The 18,734-nt window shown below is 32.2% G+C and overlaps 1 protein-coding gene across 1 annotated transcript; it reads left to right on the top strand.

The window, feature by feature from the left end:
- Window positions 1-6,699: 6,699 nt before the first annotated feature.
- LOC127088853 (secreted RxLR effector protein 161-like) lies at window positions 6,700-8,167 on the top strand. The gene is made up of 2 exons (XM_051029334.1): window positions 6,700-6,932; window positions 7,861-8,167. Exons 1-2 carry the CDS (start codon window positions 6,700-6,702, stop codon window positions 8,165-8,167), a joined length of 540 nt encoding a protein of 179 aa, XP_050885291.1.
- The last annotated feature ends 10,567 nt before the right edge of the window (window positions 8,168-18,734 follow it).

Below are 18,734 nucleotides of genomic sequence, written 5' to 3'. Positions count from 1 at the left end.
GCATATTGCTTACCATGTTACCTTTTTAGCAAAAAACTAAGTGGACGTCCCGGATCACTTGTCTTTATTTCTATGGGTTTTTGGAAGAAAGTTAGGAATGGAAAACATTGTTCCTTTCTTAAACACATAGGGAAGGATCCTTGCTCATCACATAACAATGCAATGAAAGCTTGTCAAGACTTGTTGAATCAAGATGGTCATATTAGAAATATTATTCAAGTGCAAAGTTCAAGTCAAAGAATGAATAATCGGTTACGACTCAAGACTTCAATTGACACTGTTCGTTGGTTAACACTACAAGCTTGTGCTTTTAGGGGTCACGACGAAAGTAGCAAATCAAGAAATCAAGGTAACTTTCTTGAGTTATTGAAACTTTTAGCATCCTATAATGATGAAGTTGCAAAAGTTGTGTTGGAAAATACTCCACAAAATTGCAAGTATACTTCACATCAATTCAAAAAGAGCTCTTGCAAATTCTTTCTAGTAGGGTGAAAAAGAGTATTCGTGAGGAAATTGGTGATTCCAAATTTTGTATCATTGTTGATGAAGCTCGTGATGAGTCAAAAAAGGAACAAATGACTCTTGTATTAAGATTTGTTGATAAAGTTGGTTTAATACAAGAGAGATTTTTTGATGTGGCACATGTTAAAGACACCACATCTTTAACTCTTAAGGAAGCAATATGTGATATACTTTCTCGACATAACCTTGATGTTTCTAATATTCATGGCCAAGGGTATGATGGTGCTAGAAATATGAGAGGAGAATGGAATGGTTTACAAGCCCTCTTTATGAAGGATTGTCCTTATGCATACTATGTTCATTGTTTTGCTCATCGATTGCAACTTGCATTAGTTACATCATCAAGAGAAGTCAAACCTGTTCATAAATTTTTTGAGAAGCTGATCTTTGTTGTGAATGTTGTTTGTTCTTCTACAAAGCGTCATGATGAGTTACAAGCTGCCCAATTAGAAGAAATTGCTTATTTGTTAGAGATTGATGAGATTGTAACTAGTAAAGGTGCCAATCAAGTTGGTACATTGAAACGAGTTGGAGATACTCGTTGGGGATCACATTAAGATTCAATTTCTAGCTTGATAAACATGTATGAAGCAACTTGTTTAGTTTTAAAAAAAAATGCAAAAGATAGAGGGAGTTATGCTACACGTGGGGATGCAGATAGTTGTTACAATTACTTGAAGACATTTGATTTTATATTTATTTTGCACTTGATGAACGAAATCATGGGAATAACAGATATGCTTTGTCAAGCCTTATAAAAAAATTCAAGATGTAGTTAATGCTATGAACTTGGTTCGTTCAACAAAACATCTTATTTAAGGTTTGAGAGAAAATGGTTGGGATATATTGTTTACTAAAGTGGTATCTTTTTGTGAAAAGCATGGTATTGAGATTCCTGATCTTAATGATGTTCATTAAACAACAAGATTTGGACGCTCCCGTCTTGAAGAGAATCAAGTCACAATTCAACATTACTTTAAAGTTGAAATCTTTTTCACTACCATTGACAAACAGTTACAAGAGTTGAATAGCAGATTCAGTGAGCAGACAATGAATTTGTTAACTCTTTCTTGTTCTTTATCTCCTAAAGATGGATATAAAGCTTTTAGCATTGATACTATTTGTTCTTTAGTTGAAAAATATTATCCTATGGATTTTAGTGATCAAGAGAAGAATAATTTGCAATTTCAACTCCAACATTTTCTATTTGTTGCTCGTCAAGCATCAAACTTGAATAATTTATCAACTATTCAAGAATTATGTTCATATTTGGTTGCATCTGGACAGGCTGAAACTTACTTCTTGATTGATAGACTACTTCGTCTTATCATGACTCTTCCCGTTTCTACGGCCACAACTGAGAGGTCTTTTTCAGCAATGAAAATTATTAAGACTAAGTTGAGAAACAAGATGGATGATGGGTTTATTTGAGATAACATGACAGTATATATTGAAAGGGAGATTAGTGCAAGCATTAGTTCGGAGTCAATTATTGACGATTTCAAGTCACTCGGAACGCGTAAAGCATTACTTTAAGGTAGTTTTAAGTCATGTAATTTAAATTTTTAGTAATTAACTTTGTATTTATTTTAACTTTAATGTTTTATTTAAAATACTATTTACATTTTATTTATAATCTTTATTTTACGTTAGCGGTCATCCCAAATTTTTTTATCTGACTCCGCCACTGACTATCATACTCTCTCAGGAAGAATATATTTCACTTGAAGATAAACCATTTTAAGAATTTCATATTGTCATCACGGACAATCATATACTTTATCATGAAGAATAAATTTCATTTGGAGCTAGTTTACTCCAAGAATTTCACATGTCAAAACCTAAGTGAAAACTTATGGTGTAACTTTCTTGTTGGCAGGAAGCTCCACAACCCACTGATTCCTTTGAAAATAAAATCCTTTTCTAGGAATACTCCCGTTCGAGAGGCAATCACTTTTCTCTCAGAAGGATTGTATAAGTAATATACTTTAGTTTCGTTAGGATGTCTCACAAAGAAGCATTTATCAGATTTGGCCTCAAGCTTTGTTGAAAATTTCCATTTCATATCAACTTTGTAGCCCCAAATCATCACGAAAGACATATGTGGTCTCTTACCACTCCATATCTCATATGGTGTTTTCTCAACCTTCTTGGATGGAACACAATTAAGTGTGCATGCTATCGTCAATAGAGCATGTCCCCAAATGGAGTTTGAAAGACCAGCATAACTCATAAATGACCAAACCATGTCTAACAAGATTCAGTTTCTTCTCTCGGATACACCTTTTCTTTATGGTATTATAGGAGGAGTTAGTAGGGATAGAATCCCACACTCTTTTAGATGGTCACTTATTCAAGGCTTAAATATTCACCACCTCGATTTGAACGAAGGATTTTAATATTCTAGCCTAGTTCATTTTTGAATTCCTTGAATTTTTAAAGGATTTAAATTTGTGTTTCATTAAATACACATAACATATCTACTGTAATCATTAATAAGCATGATGAAGTACTGAAAACCTCATCTGATTGAGGTGTTCAATGGTCCACATACATCAGTATGTATGAGGATCAAAAGATCACTTTCCCTTTCATATTTTCCTTTGAATGAGGACTTTGTCATATTTCCAATTAATCAATATTTATATGTCTCATAATCAAAAGAGTCAAAGAATCCATCTTTATGGAGTTTGGAAATGCATTTCTCATTTATGTGGCTTAAGTGACAATGTCAAAGGTAAGTTGGATTTAACTCATTACGTTTCATCCTTTTAGTATTAATGTTATAAATTGGCATTTCAACATCAAGAACATACAATCTATTGTTAATTTATGCGATAGCATAAAATACATCATTCAAATCAATAGAGCAAAAATTATTCTTTATTATGAATGAAAAACCAAACTTGTCCAAGCAAGAAACGAAAATAACGTTTCTGCTAATTGCAAGTACATAATAACAGTTCTCTAACTGAATTATTAAACCACTAGGTCAAGTCGATACATAAGTTCATACGGCTAAAGCGGTGACATCTTGAGTACATGGGGACCTACAGTGGCTCCCTCAAAAACATTGCCTGAAAAAAAAGAGCTTTTGAAACTTCAAACCTATCATTCCTAGTCTGCTCTTGATATAGTATTTTCAAGTGTTCAATCATATTGAATGCTTCCAGGTTCTCATGTTGCTTTTAAAATTCATAGTTCATGGTAGCCAACATGAGCCAGGCAGTTTCATTGACATCATCGACATCCTTCTTATAAGTATCTCTTTCAGCCTTATAAGTAGAACTAGGAGACTCCTCTTCAAGAAGATATGTCTCTAAGACATACAACTTTTTATCAGGTTTGAGGACAATCCTCGGGTTTTGGTGTTAATCCAGAAACTTTGTCCCAGACAATTTTTACGTGTCAAAGATTGATCACAAATATTTTTATAGGTGTTTGTTGTCATTGTAATATACATTAAAGGATTGTAAAGATATCAATATCATTAAAACATATTCAATCACCTTTAATGAAATATGTTCCCACTATTTTACTCAAACCAAATGACCCTAACCATTTGATTCGCAAAATTCCATTGAAATATTTTTTAGTGGATCGAGATCCATATTTCACTTTGTTTTAAGTCGGCGTTAGGCTAATTACACAAAACTAGGTTATTTAGGTAGAAACTCCTTCCAATTTTATCTAATACAATTATCGAATATTATTAGTCGGTGAATAACTCCTTATTCAAATCCATCATATGGATTGCTTGCAAACTCTTGCTTCTAAACATATATAATCTTATTATAATTAGTTTAGTTAAGTTCGACTCAATGTATTAGCAATTAGATATTACATTTATCTCATCGCATCTTACTAATATAGAACATGCACCTCGTGTTGGGCGAAACCTACATTATTTGATACTAGTCTTAATGAGTGCTAAAATTTGGAAAGCTTAAACTTAATATTTAATTTGAGGGAATTTTAATTAGTTTGATCTCACCAGCTTATTTATCATAAAAATCGTCTCTTAAATGCATCAATATACATTCACATGTATCAACATACATAAATAAAATGAAACAGTTATGACCCCTAGCGTAATTGTTCTCTCAAGCCAAGGAGAGTACCTAAGCTAAACCTAATAATGATATATGCTTCTCCAAGCTAGATATCTATGGTTTTCCTTCTTTGATCTTGTCTTCTTCTTTTCTTTATTACATTACATAAAAGAATATACGTTTTACATACGAGGGAGTAAGATGAGAAGAGAAGTTACATAAAGGCACGACACACATATCATATTTAAAATTCTCAAAACAAAATAAATTTTTGTTATTTAAATAAATTAAATTAAATTTTAGCGATTGATCATATTGTGTAGAGTTAATTGGAGTTGCTAATGACCATATATCAAATTATTTAAAATAAATAATAATAGAAAATTATTATTATTTAATTAAATAATGTTGTGTTCTTGAAAAAGATAACTCTGCTTCAAAAGCAAGAGTATAATACTTTAAAAGGAAATTCTTTTAAAGGCTCATATGGAATCTGATAATGTCATAAACATGAAATATAGCAGAAGCAAAATGGTTTCCATGATCTATAAAATAAGCAAAAATTGGAAAAGAGGTATTGGTTATGAGCCACCCAAACACTCTAAGATCAAACCTAAATCTAAACAAAAGGCTATAAAACCAAAATCTATATACTCCCATTTCACTTATGGGCACACATGAGTATGCTGCACAAAAACCCAAGTTTTTCTTAGGTTAAGAAAAACTCTCAAAAAACTAATAAAAAGGATCCAAAAAGATATGGGTACATAAAGATAAAAAAAATATATGTTGCTGACATCCTTAGCAACATAGTTGAAACACCAGTCATGGTATCTGGACTCTAGATGTTCACGAGACATGACGGGAATAAGACATATGTTCGAAAGTCTAGAACTTAAGCTTGGAGGCACTGTAGGTTTCAGAGGCAATTAAAAGGTTAAGATTATTGGCTCTGGAACTATTAGTAATGGCTCTCTCCCTTCTATAAATAATGTGTTACTTGTTAAGGGTTTAATCTATAACTTATTATCCATAAGTCAATTAAGTGACAAGGATTATAATATTATCTTTAATAAAAAATCCTACAAAGTTGTTAGTCATAAGGATGGCTCTGTACTCTTAAATGGCAAAAGGAAAAACAACATTTATAAGATAAGAATTTTTTATTTAGAAAATCAAAATGTTAAGTGTCTCATGTCTGTGAATGAAGATCAATGGACCTGACATGGACGGTTAGGCCATGTTAGCATGAGAATGATCTCTATGATTAACAAGCTAAACTTAGTTAGAGGCCTTTCAAATATGAAGTTTTCTTCAAATTCTCTTTTTGAGGCATGTCAGAAAGGCAAGTTTTTTAAAACATCTTTCAAAAATAAAAATGTTGTTTCAACCTCTAGGCTTTTGGAGCTTTTACATATTTACTTGTTTTGGCCTGTGAAGACAGGCTCCGTCAATGGTAAAAAGGATGGATTAGTCATCGTTGATGACTGCAGCAGGTGGACATGGGTCAAGTTTTTTACACAAAAGGATGAGTCACATGTTGTGTTTTCTACATTTTGCTCCCAATTACAAAATGAGAAAGACTTCAAGATTGTTAAAGTCATAAGTGATCATGGTCGATAATTTGAAAATAAATGTTTTGAAAAACTTTTTTATGAACATGGAATTTCACATGATTTCTCTTGTCATAGAACTTCTCGGTAGAATGGAGTTGTAGAGAGGAAAAATAGAACTTTACAACAAATGGCCAGAACCATGATCAATGAAACAAATGTTATAAAGTACTTCTTTGCAGAAGCAGTTAATAAAACTTGTTATATTCATAGCAGGGTCTCTATAAGACCTATTATAGGTAAGACTCCTTATGAATTATGGGAAAAATAGAAAACCCAACATTTCATATTTTCATCCTTTTCGATGCTCTTGTTTTATTCTGAACACTAAATAAAACTTAAACAAGTTTGATTCTAAAGCAAAAAAATCTATCATGTTAGGATAGTCTGAATGCTCAAAAGGCTACAGAGTATGTAACAGTGAAACAAGAATTGTTTAGGAATCAATTCATGTTAAGTTTGATGATAAGCTTGACCTTGACAAGTCAAAGCTAGTTGAAAAGTTTGCAGATATGGAGATTAGCTACTCAGATTCTAAAGGCAAGGAATGTAAAGTTAAAGACTCTGAAGATTTTGAACACAAAGCTGCTAAACCTGAATCAGAAGTTGGTGCTTCTCAAGCACCTCTAAGGAAAGAAAGTCAAAGTTCTTCACATCCCGATGAATTGATAATGGGAGATAAAGTTGAACCCATTAGAACCATATCTTCTTTCAATCCATCTGAAGAAATGCTTATGGGATTAGTGTTTTTAATAAAACATACCTCTATTAATGAAGAACTTCTAGACACTGTCTGGATTCTGGCTATGCAATAAAATCTAAATTAATTCTCTAGAAATGATGTATGTGACCTTGTGCCTAGACCCAAATGAACCCATGTGATTGGAACCAAATGGGTCTTCAGAAACAAGCTGAATGAGAAAGGGGAAGTGGTAAGAAATAAATCCAGACTGGTTGTATAAGTCTATAGTCAACAAGAGAGAATTGACTATACTAAGACCTTTACACTAGTAGCCAGGTTAGAATTTATTCGTCTCTTAATTTCTTTTGATGTAAGTCAAAACATCATTCTTTATCAGATGAATGTTAAAAGTGAATTTTTGAATGGCTATATTACTGAATAAGTGTATGTACATCAACCTCCTGGTTTTTTAAATCACAAAAATCCAAATTTTGTTTACAAACTCAAGAAATCCTTGTATTTTCTGAAACAAGCTCTTAGAGCATGGTATGAAAGACTAAGCATTTTTCTTTTGAAAAATGGTTTTGCAAGAGGGAAAGTAGATACAACTTTGTTTTGTAAAATATTAAAAAATGATATCTTATTTGTGCAACTTTGTGTTGATGATATTATTTTTGGTTTTGCTAACACTACTCTTTGCAAAAATTTCTCTAAGTCTATGCGGGCAGAGTTTGAGATAAGTCTGATGGGAGAATTAAAGTTCTTTCTAGGGATTCATATCATCCAAGAATGAGAAGGGACATATATCCCTCAAAGAAAATATACAAGGGAACTTCTGAAGAAGTTTGACTTGTCTTAATGCAAACTAGCCAAAACTCTAATGCAACCAACATGAATTCTGGAGAAAGATGAAAACAAACAAGTAAGTATATAGAGGTATGATTGGATCTCTCTTATACTTGACTACTTCTAAACTTTATATTTTATTCAGCGTATGTCTTTGCGCTAAATTTCAATTAGATCCTAGAGAATCCTATTTAACTGCTTTTAAAAGGATATTTGAATATCTAAAAGGTATAACTAATCTTGGTCTGTTTTATAGAAAATCTAAAGATTACAAGCTAGTAGGTTATTGTGATGCTGATTATACTGGGGAGAGACTAGAAAGGAAAAGTACCAGTGGAAGCTGTCAGTTTCTAGGTGACAATCTTATTTCTTGGTCCAGTAAAAGATATTCAACAATAGCATTATCAACTGCAAAAGTTGAATACATTGCAGCACTCAGATTCTCTAGATGAAAAGTCAGTTGGAAGAATATTTGCTATATGAGAGTAGCATTTCTATATTTTGTGATAATACTTATGCAATTTTCTTATCAAAGAATCATATTTTGCACTCTAACGCTAAAGACATTGAAATCAAACATCATTTTATAAGAGATTATGTTCAGAATGGTGTACTTAATTTGAAATTTATAGATACAAAACATCAATGTGTTGACATCTTTATAAAACCTCTTGTTGAAGATAGATTTGTTTTTATTCTGAAAAATCTAAAAATGGAACTTTGTCCAGAATAAAACAAAATCTTTTCAAATGTGTAGCCTCTAAAGAGTAAAATATGACTCTCTTTACCGGTGTTTTTGGTAAACAATCAAGAGTTTAGAAAGTCTATGATATTAACTCAAAAAATCTCCAAAGCAATTTGTGCAAATGATTTGTGTGAACACACATGCGTGTGGATTGAATGGAGTCGTCACGTGAACGATAACGACGTATAAAAATACCTTAAATGAATTTAAGTTTTATGATAAATAACAAGGTAAAATGAAATCAATGACATTAAACAAACCAAAAGTAAAAGTACATGTTGCATTTAAGGAAACAAAAAATTGATGAAGAGACTGGATACAGACACATGCATGTTTCTCGCTCAATTATTTTGCTCTTTGACCTGGGTACTCTAGTGGTATGGAGAGTATGTATAAAATTTTTTGACCTTTCATCCCATGTATGAGTCTTCTATTTATTCTATTGATAAAGTAACCATCGACGATAGTTATGACCACTAAGGAACTACTACATTCACTCCATGTTCAATCTTCAGGCTCCCACTAGGGTGTTTACGTGTGATCCACGGCTTTATCTGTTTAAAAACACACGTTGAGTTGTAATTCCTCCCAACTTCCTCACGAACCCCTGATGGTAACTTCTCCAACATATTATCGATGCTTCATACCAAGGACTCTAGACGTGTAACCTTACTAAGTCTTTCAACTTTACGTGGTTCAGTCGACTGTTCTTCTTACTGAAATAAAGACCCTGTCGACTTCCTTTTTCGAGATTTTGGACATGTTTCCAAGCGATTCGGGTATTGGGTATTTATCCCTTAGATTCCTCCAAACCACATTTCCATGTGTCAACCGCTCGGTCAATCCCTCGTTATTAGTCTATCGATGCTTCATCATTAATTCTCTTTAACACACTTCATTAATGCTTCCCCACAACAAATGTCTTTTCAATGAAATTATTTATTAACTTTCTACTAGCTGAGAAATCCAAGTGTAACAGACTCTAAGATATATTGACTCTGAACCAGTTAGCCCTCTGAAGTTTGAAGGCTCTCTGGGTCAGAAGGTCCACAGTTAGAACCCTTCTGGGACTTTCTGTCTTCTGGACTCTGAGTTTTTAATATTAATGGTATCAAGCATTCTTGAATGGCTACAAAGTAAGAAAAATGTCCTACATTAAAGTCATTTAAACGTTTGATGTGACCCATTAAGAAAACATTTATTGGTTCAAGAGAAAATCTCTTCACTTACCTCCCCTTGTCAGTTTGCATGTGATTTTAAAGTATTTTATTTACTTTTTCAAAAAATGTTTTCTAAATGTCTTGTCTTTAATATTTTTCAATGTTTAGTCCTAATAGCTTATGACAAGCGCGCTCTATTGCGCATCTGGGTTTAAAGGTTATTAGTACTACATCATTGATTCTTGCTGAGTCTCTTCATTTAGGCTTCTACCTACTCCCTCCTACATCTTTTTAACTTTCTTCTTCCATCTCAATTTAAACTCATGTTTAACTCCTTTATTTTTCATCTCATTTTTCACTTGCTAAAATCTCCTTCAAAAACCTCATCTTCCTTTCCCTTTCAAAATCTCCAAAATCTTTTTTGTTTGTAGATTCGCCTGCCCCCTCACAATTATTTTTGAAAAATTCATTGACTTCGAAGAATTTAAAAATCATGGTTTGGATCTTCTAAGTCATGTTCTATCCCATAAATGGGTGAAATAATTTAACATGTTTGAAGGACCCATCTATCATGTTCTCATTAGAGAATTCTAGAAAAATGTGTCCCTCTTCCAGCTTAGACAAGATGCTTTATGCATTAAGTCTATTTTTTTTGGAATTCACATTTCCATAACTCCTTCTCTAATCGGTAAGGTAATCGTATGCGAGGAAGTTGGGGTTCATATGGACATGTACCCAAGAAGAAGTCAATTCCTTGACATAATTCCAGATAAGATCCTTGCTACCAAGAAAAATGTGGAAAGTGTCTCCTCTCTTCTTCCCAAGGCAAAGATCTGGCATCAACTGCTGGTGTCAAACTTTCAGTCACGAGAAGATGCACTAGAAACACTCACATATGTTGACAAATACCTTATCTTCTTCATCTTGCCGAGGACTAGGGTTAATTATCCCCTCACGATCTTCAACTTCTTGAGACAGAAGATGGTTACCTCTCACGAGGGAGTATCTTCTCTCATACCTTTTGGAATGGTTCTTTTTGAACTTTTATTTCAACAAGGTATTATTGAGAATGTGCAGAAGGATGGGTTAACAGAGGCTTTAGAGACCACCTGGAGTCAGAGGCTCGCTGCAGCTTAGGACTCTTTAGTGTTGGATTCTCTCTACTCTAGTTTCTCTTTTCCCTGGTTTTCTTCTTTTGTTGTCTTCTTGTTTTCATCTTCTTTTGTATTATTTTGTTCATCAACAGAAAAGATGTCTCGTTTTTAGTCCATGTTCAGCATTTTATTTTTTTTCTATTATGTTTCTTTTCTTTTTTATTGATGACAAAGGGGGAGAAAATGAATATAATTATTTGATATATCTTGTAACTATAAGATAACTTAAACATAGCTAAAATCAAACTGATCATCAAATATTTTCCTAAGTCTCAATTCGGGAGGGGGGGGGGGGGGGGGGGGTGGGAAACCAAAATTATTTTGAGTCTTAAACTGAGGGGGGCTTGCAAAACCTCACTATGTAGATTTAAGTAGAAGAAATAATTTTGAAAGTATAAAACTCAGCAGAAACTTACAAACCTATCTCTGAAGTTTTATAAATATGATTATCCAAGTAAAAATTGGTCACCAAAATACATGGATATGTCATCATCGAAAAGGGGGATATTATTGAAACAAGTTTGGTTTTACAACTATCCTTGAGTTTTGATGATAACAAAGTGTGGAGGATAATTTTGTACTCTAACCATTTTGCTAAGTATGCAGAAAATTGGAAACAGACTCTAACTCTGAAGATGTCTAGAATCTGAACCAATGGATAAAAGCGTGTTTACAAACAAGTTAACTCTGAAGTATCAAGTCAAAGTTTCTAAACAGAAACCATCGAGAAAGACTCTGATAAAAGGTTATAACTACTAGCTTCTGAAAGTCTCAGAATCCAGTTCTTCAAAGACTCTTACGTCTCACCAAAGTTCCAATGGCTGACTGTGATCTCTACTCAAGTTTCAACCCACTTGCATAAAGAAGCCTATGACTAAAAGAGACATATCAAAATGTCAATGTTATTTAATGTGACAGAAGTACAAAAGCAAATATACTGCCTATGTAAAGTAATGTACTTTGTACCATATAAACTTATCACTTCCCATCAACCTCACCAACTCACTTATACAAGCGCCACTCTAGTGTTGCATATGAAGTGACCTTCATACAATGTTCACTTATACGACCTTCCATCTTCACCTCCCAATAGACCTATTTGCTTATATGTAGAGAGGTCTTTGAAGATTGAAGAGATAATAAGATAAAGATACACACACTAAAAAATCATCAACGCTTACACTCAGGATACGTGTAATAAGAAGTATAAAAGAAGTGTTTCTCGCACGTATACACTTAGAACAAAAACTCACTGAATATTCTTGTTAAGTGTAATATGTAGTTTAAACCTATGTGTAAACTGCTTATTAAGAAGCAAACTCTATAAACATAAAACTTGTTATTGTAACTCTTATTGTATTCCTCAAGCAACCAGGTTGGCCAGGCTTTAGAAAAGTCAGTGACAAGTAGTCATTAAGGATTAAATCTCCTTAAGAGACCAAGTTGGTCAGGATCTTAAGAAGTCAATGACCATCAAAATTCTTAAGGGACCAGTTAGGTCATGATTCTTAAGAAACCAATTATAGGTTGTCATTGCTTTTGTAACTGAATTGATTATTGGATTATGTCCTTGTTGATGGCAAACTCACTCAGGCGGGTGGACTGGACATAACTTCGTTAACAGCAAACCAGGATAAAAATATTTGTGTTCTTATCTTTATCATTATCCTTGTTATTTGATTTATTAGGTGCAAAAAGTTTGAAGTTAAAAAATACAATTCAAACCCCAATTTCTTATGTTTCTTGCACCTTCACAAAACTCTCTTTATGCACCCTAACCATTCACTCAACTCCATCGACTAACTTTAACTTTCAAATTCCTCAACAATAAGCCTCTTCATACCCTCATTTTCTCAACATCTAACAACAATCACATCCCCACAAAAAAAATTCTATTGCCCCACAACTGAAACATCAAACTCACCATTAACACAACCATAACACTAAGTGTTCATGCCACGTAAATGAATTCAATTTTGATACCGTAGAGCTTAGAAAAACTATGAATCACATGTTGATAGATTCTACCAACTTACACAATATCTTATATAGAGATAGTTCTTCTCAATCATGACTAGTTACATATAACCAAGGTACAACCAATGTGAGTGAAGATCAATCATTATTAAGTCGAAAACAATGTCAAATAATCGATTTGGACTCGAAAGTCACCTCCGACGAGAATTTTTTTTTAATTTTATAATCATGTTTTTTAAATATTTTTTGTAATATCAAAATTTTAAATTTTAAATTTTCTAATTAGGTTTTTTAAATATTAAAAAAATATTTGATATAATATTTCAATTTTATTTAAATATTATATAAAATTTAATTTATATTTAAAAAATTATAATTAAGTTAAGATATTTAATAAATATTTAACTAAATTATTTAATTAATTACAATTGTAAAAAAAATTATTTAAAAATATTAATGTTATTAATTTTCTAAGTATTATTTATTAATTAATTAAATGATTTAATAATATAATATAAACAATAGATAAATAGAAAATTAAAATTAAAATCAACTCAACGCTTCCGCCATTACACATAAGAGAACCATTGGAATTTTTAGAAAAAATATGGTTATTTATATGGGTGGAAATAAGTTGGGCCGAGTTAGGCTTTTTCAAGCCTGAGTCTGACCTGCTAAAAAATTCAAAGCCTAAGTCTGACCTGTAGTCTATTAAAGGCTTCTTTTTTGGCCTGATTTTGGCCTTATCAAAGGCCTGATTGACCTATTAGCCTACTTAAAAATGCCTATATCATTTGAACATATGTAAATAAAAATATTCAACTAATGTTTAAATAGACTAGAGAATCAAAAGTAAAATGAGACTAAATGTTTGTTTCCATTGACTTATCTAAGTTTATCTAGTAGCATAAATTTTGTGAGATGATTTATTTGAGAGAAGTTATGAAAACACCTTATAACATTATTCATAAGATTTCTTTCAACTTATTTTTATGAGTTATTAAATATAATTAAGTTTTACTTTTGTATTTTAATATAAAGTATAAAATACAATATAAAAACAATAAATAGGCTTATAAGGCTTTTAGTATGTCCTGCGGCCTAACCTATTTAATTAAATAGGCTTATAAAAAAGCCTAAGCCTTTTCTGTTTAAAAAAAAATTGGTCTGGCCTTGACCTAGGTAGACTAGACCATAGACCCCTGTTAGTTGACATGACTTATTCTCACCCCTAGTTATTTATACGGAAAAAACTCTTTAATTCCTCATACTATGCACTCTCATATGAAGGTACAGTTGTACACGGATTGAATTGGATCGAGTTTGACATTACCTGTTACTCAACCCATTCAAATCTTAATGGGTTGAATTCATCGTCCAACCAGCAATTTCATTATTAAAACCGACCCGAACCGACTCGTTCATTTATGTGTTAAACTGAATTGGTTCATGGGTTGTGTTTTAAATTAAAAATATTTTTTTAATTAAAAAAATATTATAACACAATTCAATGCAATTACACTCATTTCATTTATAACATTCAAATTGGTTGAAACACATCATATATGTTTAATAAAATTCATCAACACGTCATAACACTTGATAATTGTATAAAATTCCACAATATACATTATTTTCATAAAATATGTAAGTTGAAAATAACGCAAAAAAAATTTAAAAACAACATATAGTCTTAGAATTACGTAAATTAATTAGTCTAATAGTATTATTTGTGAGGAATAAAAAAATTGGCAAATTATAGTTAGTAATTAGATATTATGTTTATATTTTTATTTAAAATAATAAAAAAATGAAATTATTAATGTCACATCAATGGATTTGGTAATCAGGTTCGCGGATTTCGAAACTCAAATCCGATACTTGAACCAAAACTCTACGGGTTATAGCGGGTCGAGTTAGATATACGTGTAAATGAATAGGTTCCAGTAATTTATGGATTGGTTCGGTTTGTGTTAGCAGATTCGCGGGCCCATCCGCATCCATGAACATCGTATATAAAGGGTAGAGAATAAAAAATTGAACGTGAGATCATCCATTTCCATCATTTTGACAGACTACAATATCGTCCTTTCTCAATCATGATGGTTGTCAATTGCTAAATCTGAAACAATGCAAACTAGATTATAAAGAAGTTCACAAAAGAAAGGAATTAGCATAAATCCCACATTAAAATGTTCAAAGTGCTGCTTTTCGTATCTAGGCAAACAAAAAAAAACTGTAAATATGGATTCCTTTGTTATTTTGTGATTTGTTGATCCTAGGACTTAAGTAAAACTTTGGATCCCTAAGAAACCATGAAACCATCTCTGCCTTGTCATGGAAAATATATGTGTTCTCCAGAATTTTCTCTTTTGATGCCTTAGCAATTACTTGAACAGAACCAATAGCTTGACTTAGCTGAATTGAACCATCAGAATAACAAATAAGTCACCATATATATATATATATATATATATATATATATATATATATATATATATATATATATATATATATATATATATATATATATATATATATATATATATATATATATATATATATATATATATATGGCTATTTCGATTTTGTATGTGACAAAATTATTATTATGTAGTATACTATCTCAAACCACATAATTTAATAAAATTCACAACCAGATAGGGTGTCACGCATATCATAAACAAATTCTACTCCATAATACGAATTACAAAATATCACATAACACCTGTCATCGCCTACTCACCTTCACTTAGGTATCATCACACCAAAATCATCATCGAATCAAATCAAACATTTAATAATCACAATTCAGGGGTTTAAATCTCATAACTTCCAACTTCGTAACACATTAAAAAGAGTTGTAATGTTCAACTTATCATCATTTAAAACCTCATCAAACATGATTAGCAATTTTAATAAGACAAAAGAAATTAGAGCAAATGTTCCCAGCCCAATGTTTCATTGACCAGAGCAAGACCCTCCTAAACTAACGACAACTAATAGGAAGCCACCCCAAGAGCTACTTTCCACTTACTGCATCAAGCTACTCTTAAGTATCTGCATGACTCTCATGTAAAGGCAACATTCAAACAGAAGGGATGAGAATACACTTCAATAATTAACGGTGAAAGTAAGCGAAAGTAAATTATCTCACAACATCACCATCATACACATTACTCAATCAATATCAACATACGAAATATTATCATCCAATAACACATCAACAAACAGTCAACACTGATGCAACTCTTATGCAATATACTCAACGCCGACTCGACATGCATGTGGTACCAAATATGAATACTCAGGTTCATTTAGCTCCTCGATCCCCACCATATGATCATATTCCCTCTTGGAACTGGAGCACACCAAATCGATACCATCATCATTGGTAACACTTCACTAATCCCCCATAATAGCAATTAGTTACTCACACCCGATCCATCACCATAGAATCGAGGCTCACCAAAATTGGATCAAAGTATGTACACCATGATGCATGACTCTCAATTAATATGCATTAACACATCAAGGTTCACCAAAAGGATCCCTACACACATCTCATCATTTATGCATCACATCATTCATCATGCAACCATCATTTCAGGTTATAATGTCAATAACATCAATAAACAGCAGCAACTCATCATACATGATTCAACGACAAACAATTATATCACTTCACCTAAAAAAACAACACATCCTCGTATTTAATGTAAGATTTACTAACTAATCAAACAATTCATCATAAACATCTCTACAGTTGACAATTGAATATTATGAGTGTAACTTAGCATTAGGAAGCCTATAAGTCTTTTGAAATAAGTTAGAAATGCTTTAATGCCTGAAAAATAAGTTTTTAAGTGAAAAAGCAGTCTATGTATCGACACATACGATTCATAGGTCGACACATAGAAGAAAACTTTGCCTATATATCGACACATACGAGTTACAGGTCGGCACATGTGTTGCATTTTTAAAGTTTGTATGTTATGTCCCATTTGTTTCCTTCATGTGTCGACTATGAACTTCATAGGTCGACACATGATGCGAAAGTTTCCCAAAAAATCAGTTTTTAAGCCAGTTAAACACCCCATCATGTGCTAAAAACTTATGCTATAAAAATTCAGCAAACAAAAATCCAATTTTTCATGATTATAGCTTCCTAATCCATCATCCACTCCATAACTTTCATGAATCAACACCATATTACAACACATCATCATACTCATCATCTCTAATTAACCAATAACACAATTAATTCAAAACATTCAAACATCCATCAATGGCATCACATGATCAACAACATCAGAACAAACATATGAATACACCAGGTACAAGAATTCCACACAATTTTATCATACAATCAATAACTACAACACATACATCAGAATTGAGAATTACAACACCTAATCCTAATGAGGTTAAGGGTTCCTTCATCTACCCCACATGTTTTGACACCCATTAGAGAATCACATATCTCCCCTTACCTGATTTCCAGCACACAAAAAACCCTTTGATTCTTAAAGTTCTTCTTCAACCTTAAGTCTTTGCTCTCCCTCTTTTCCTCTTTTGATTCAATTCCCCAAAACATGTACTAACTCTGTAGGTTCCCAAATTCCCTCTTTCATTCCAATAGTTATTTCCTTCTAAAAAGACTTTTTGCCTTTTACCCTCAAGCTTATCCTTGTCTCCCTTTCCTACCCTCCATATTTTCCCTATTTTCAACCTTGCCCTTAATTCCTCTACACATCTTATTTTCTCATTATTTAATTGATTAATTAAAATAAATAAATGAAAAATGTTATTTCAATCACCATTAAAAATCTTTAATAATTCCAAACACAAAATCCAAGCTTCTATTCTCCCTATACCTTTACTTCAAGGACACTCAGCATACAATCACACCATAAGCAAATACAATGTCAATCAATTCAAATAAGATCCTAAGCACTTAAATTAAATCAAATAATTGAATTTGAGGTGTTACAATAATGACCAACACGAGACTGAAATTGACTACGCCTCTGGTATAAAAACTAGTGAACTGCTCCTGTTGTAGCACCCCTAGACCCAATTTCTCTACTTCAAAAGAAAGATTATCGTGTTAGATTTCTAATGCTTCGAACCACGTCTCAATTTGAGTCTTAAAACTCATGATATGCCTGAAATAAGGCAGTCAATTCCTTTCTAAGTTTACCTGCGATTTTTCTGCATTTTTCTCCATATTGAACAAGTTTTTGATTTTTTTTTTCAAAGTTCCAATTTTTTGACTATTTCCTAAAAACCCGATTTTTCAAAAAAAAAATAACTTCTCCAAATTTTGAAGTTTCTATCAAAAAGTGGCTTTTCATAAAATAACTAAAAAAATAAGTTCTTTAGATTTTGGGAAAATTTCAGAAAAATAGTCGACTCGGGAAAGAAAATAGAAAATAGAAAACCATTTCAAATTCTAAAATCCCAAATTAGGGAATCAAATAACCCTAACGGATTCGTTCGAATCCCCAGGGGAAAGGGTCAATATAAAAGTAATCAATTCAACAACAACAAAAATAATCCAACACAACATAATTCAATATACAAGAGAACATCGTAGTAGCTCATAATTCACATAAAGGAAAATTAGGGAAACCCATAACGATCTCGAAGACGCTGATAGAAGGATAAGGAACCTTCACTATCCTACAAGTCAGAAACCACCTATGTGTAGATAATTTCTCCCCCCTTACCTCAAATTTGTCGTAAGATTAATTTCCCTGAAATTTCCTCGAATCCTTGCTCCCAAAACCTTTATGATCCTAGAAACCTCTCTGTCTCTTTCAAGTTTTGACAAAATTGGCTTCCAACCTAATTTTGTCACAACTTTAGTATTTATATGGACTTATTTTTCAAAATTATGATTTTTTTCCCAAATGAATCTAACTTTTTCTCATTTTACCTTCTACTTCTCCTTAATCACAAAATTGACCATTTCTTTTAT

Source organism: Lathyrus oleraceus, chromosome 1 (genome assembly GCF_024323335.1).
Source record: "Lathyrus oleraceus cultivar Zhongwan6 chromosome 1, CAAS_Psat_ZW6_1.0, whole genome shotgun sequence".
Classification (NCBI taxonomy): domain Eukaryota; kingdom Viridiplantae; phylum Streptophyta; class Magnoliopsida; order Fabales; family Fabaceae; genus Lathyrus; species Lathyrus oleraceus.
Note: the sequence above shows the minus strand (reverse complement) of the source record. Positions and strands in the feature narration are given on the sequence as shown.

What these genes read in the sequence shown, in the direction of transcription:
- LOC127088853 (XM_051029334.1), top strand. Translation starts at nt 6,700, where the DNA reads ATGGAGATTAGCTACTCAGATTCTAAAGGCAAGGAATGTAAAGTTAAA. An exon ending in GAAATGCTTATGGGATTAGT is followed by an intron (nt 6,933 to 7,860) that starts GTTTTTAATAAA and finishes TATTTTATTCAG; the next exon opens with CGTATGTCTTTGCGCTAAAT.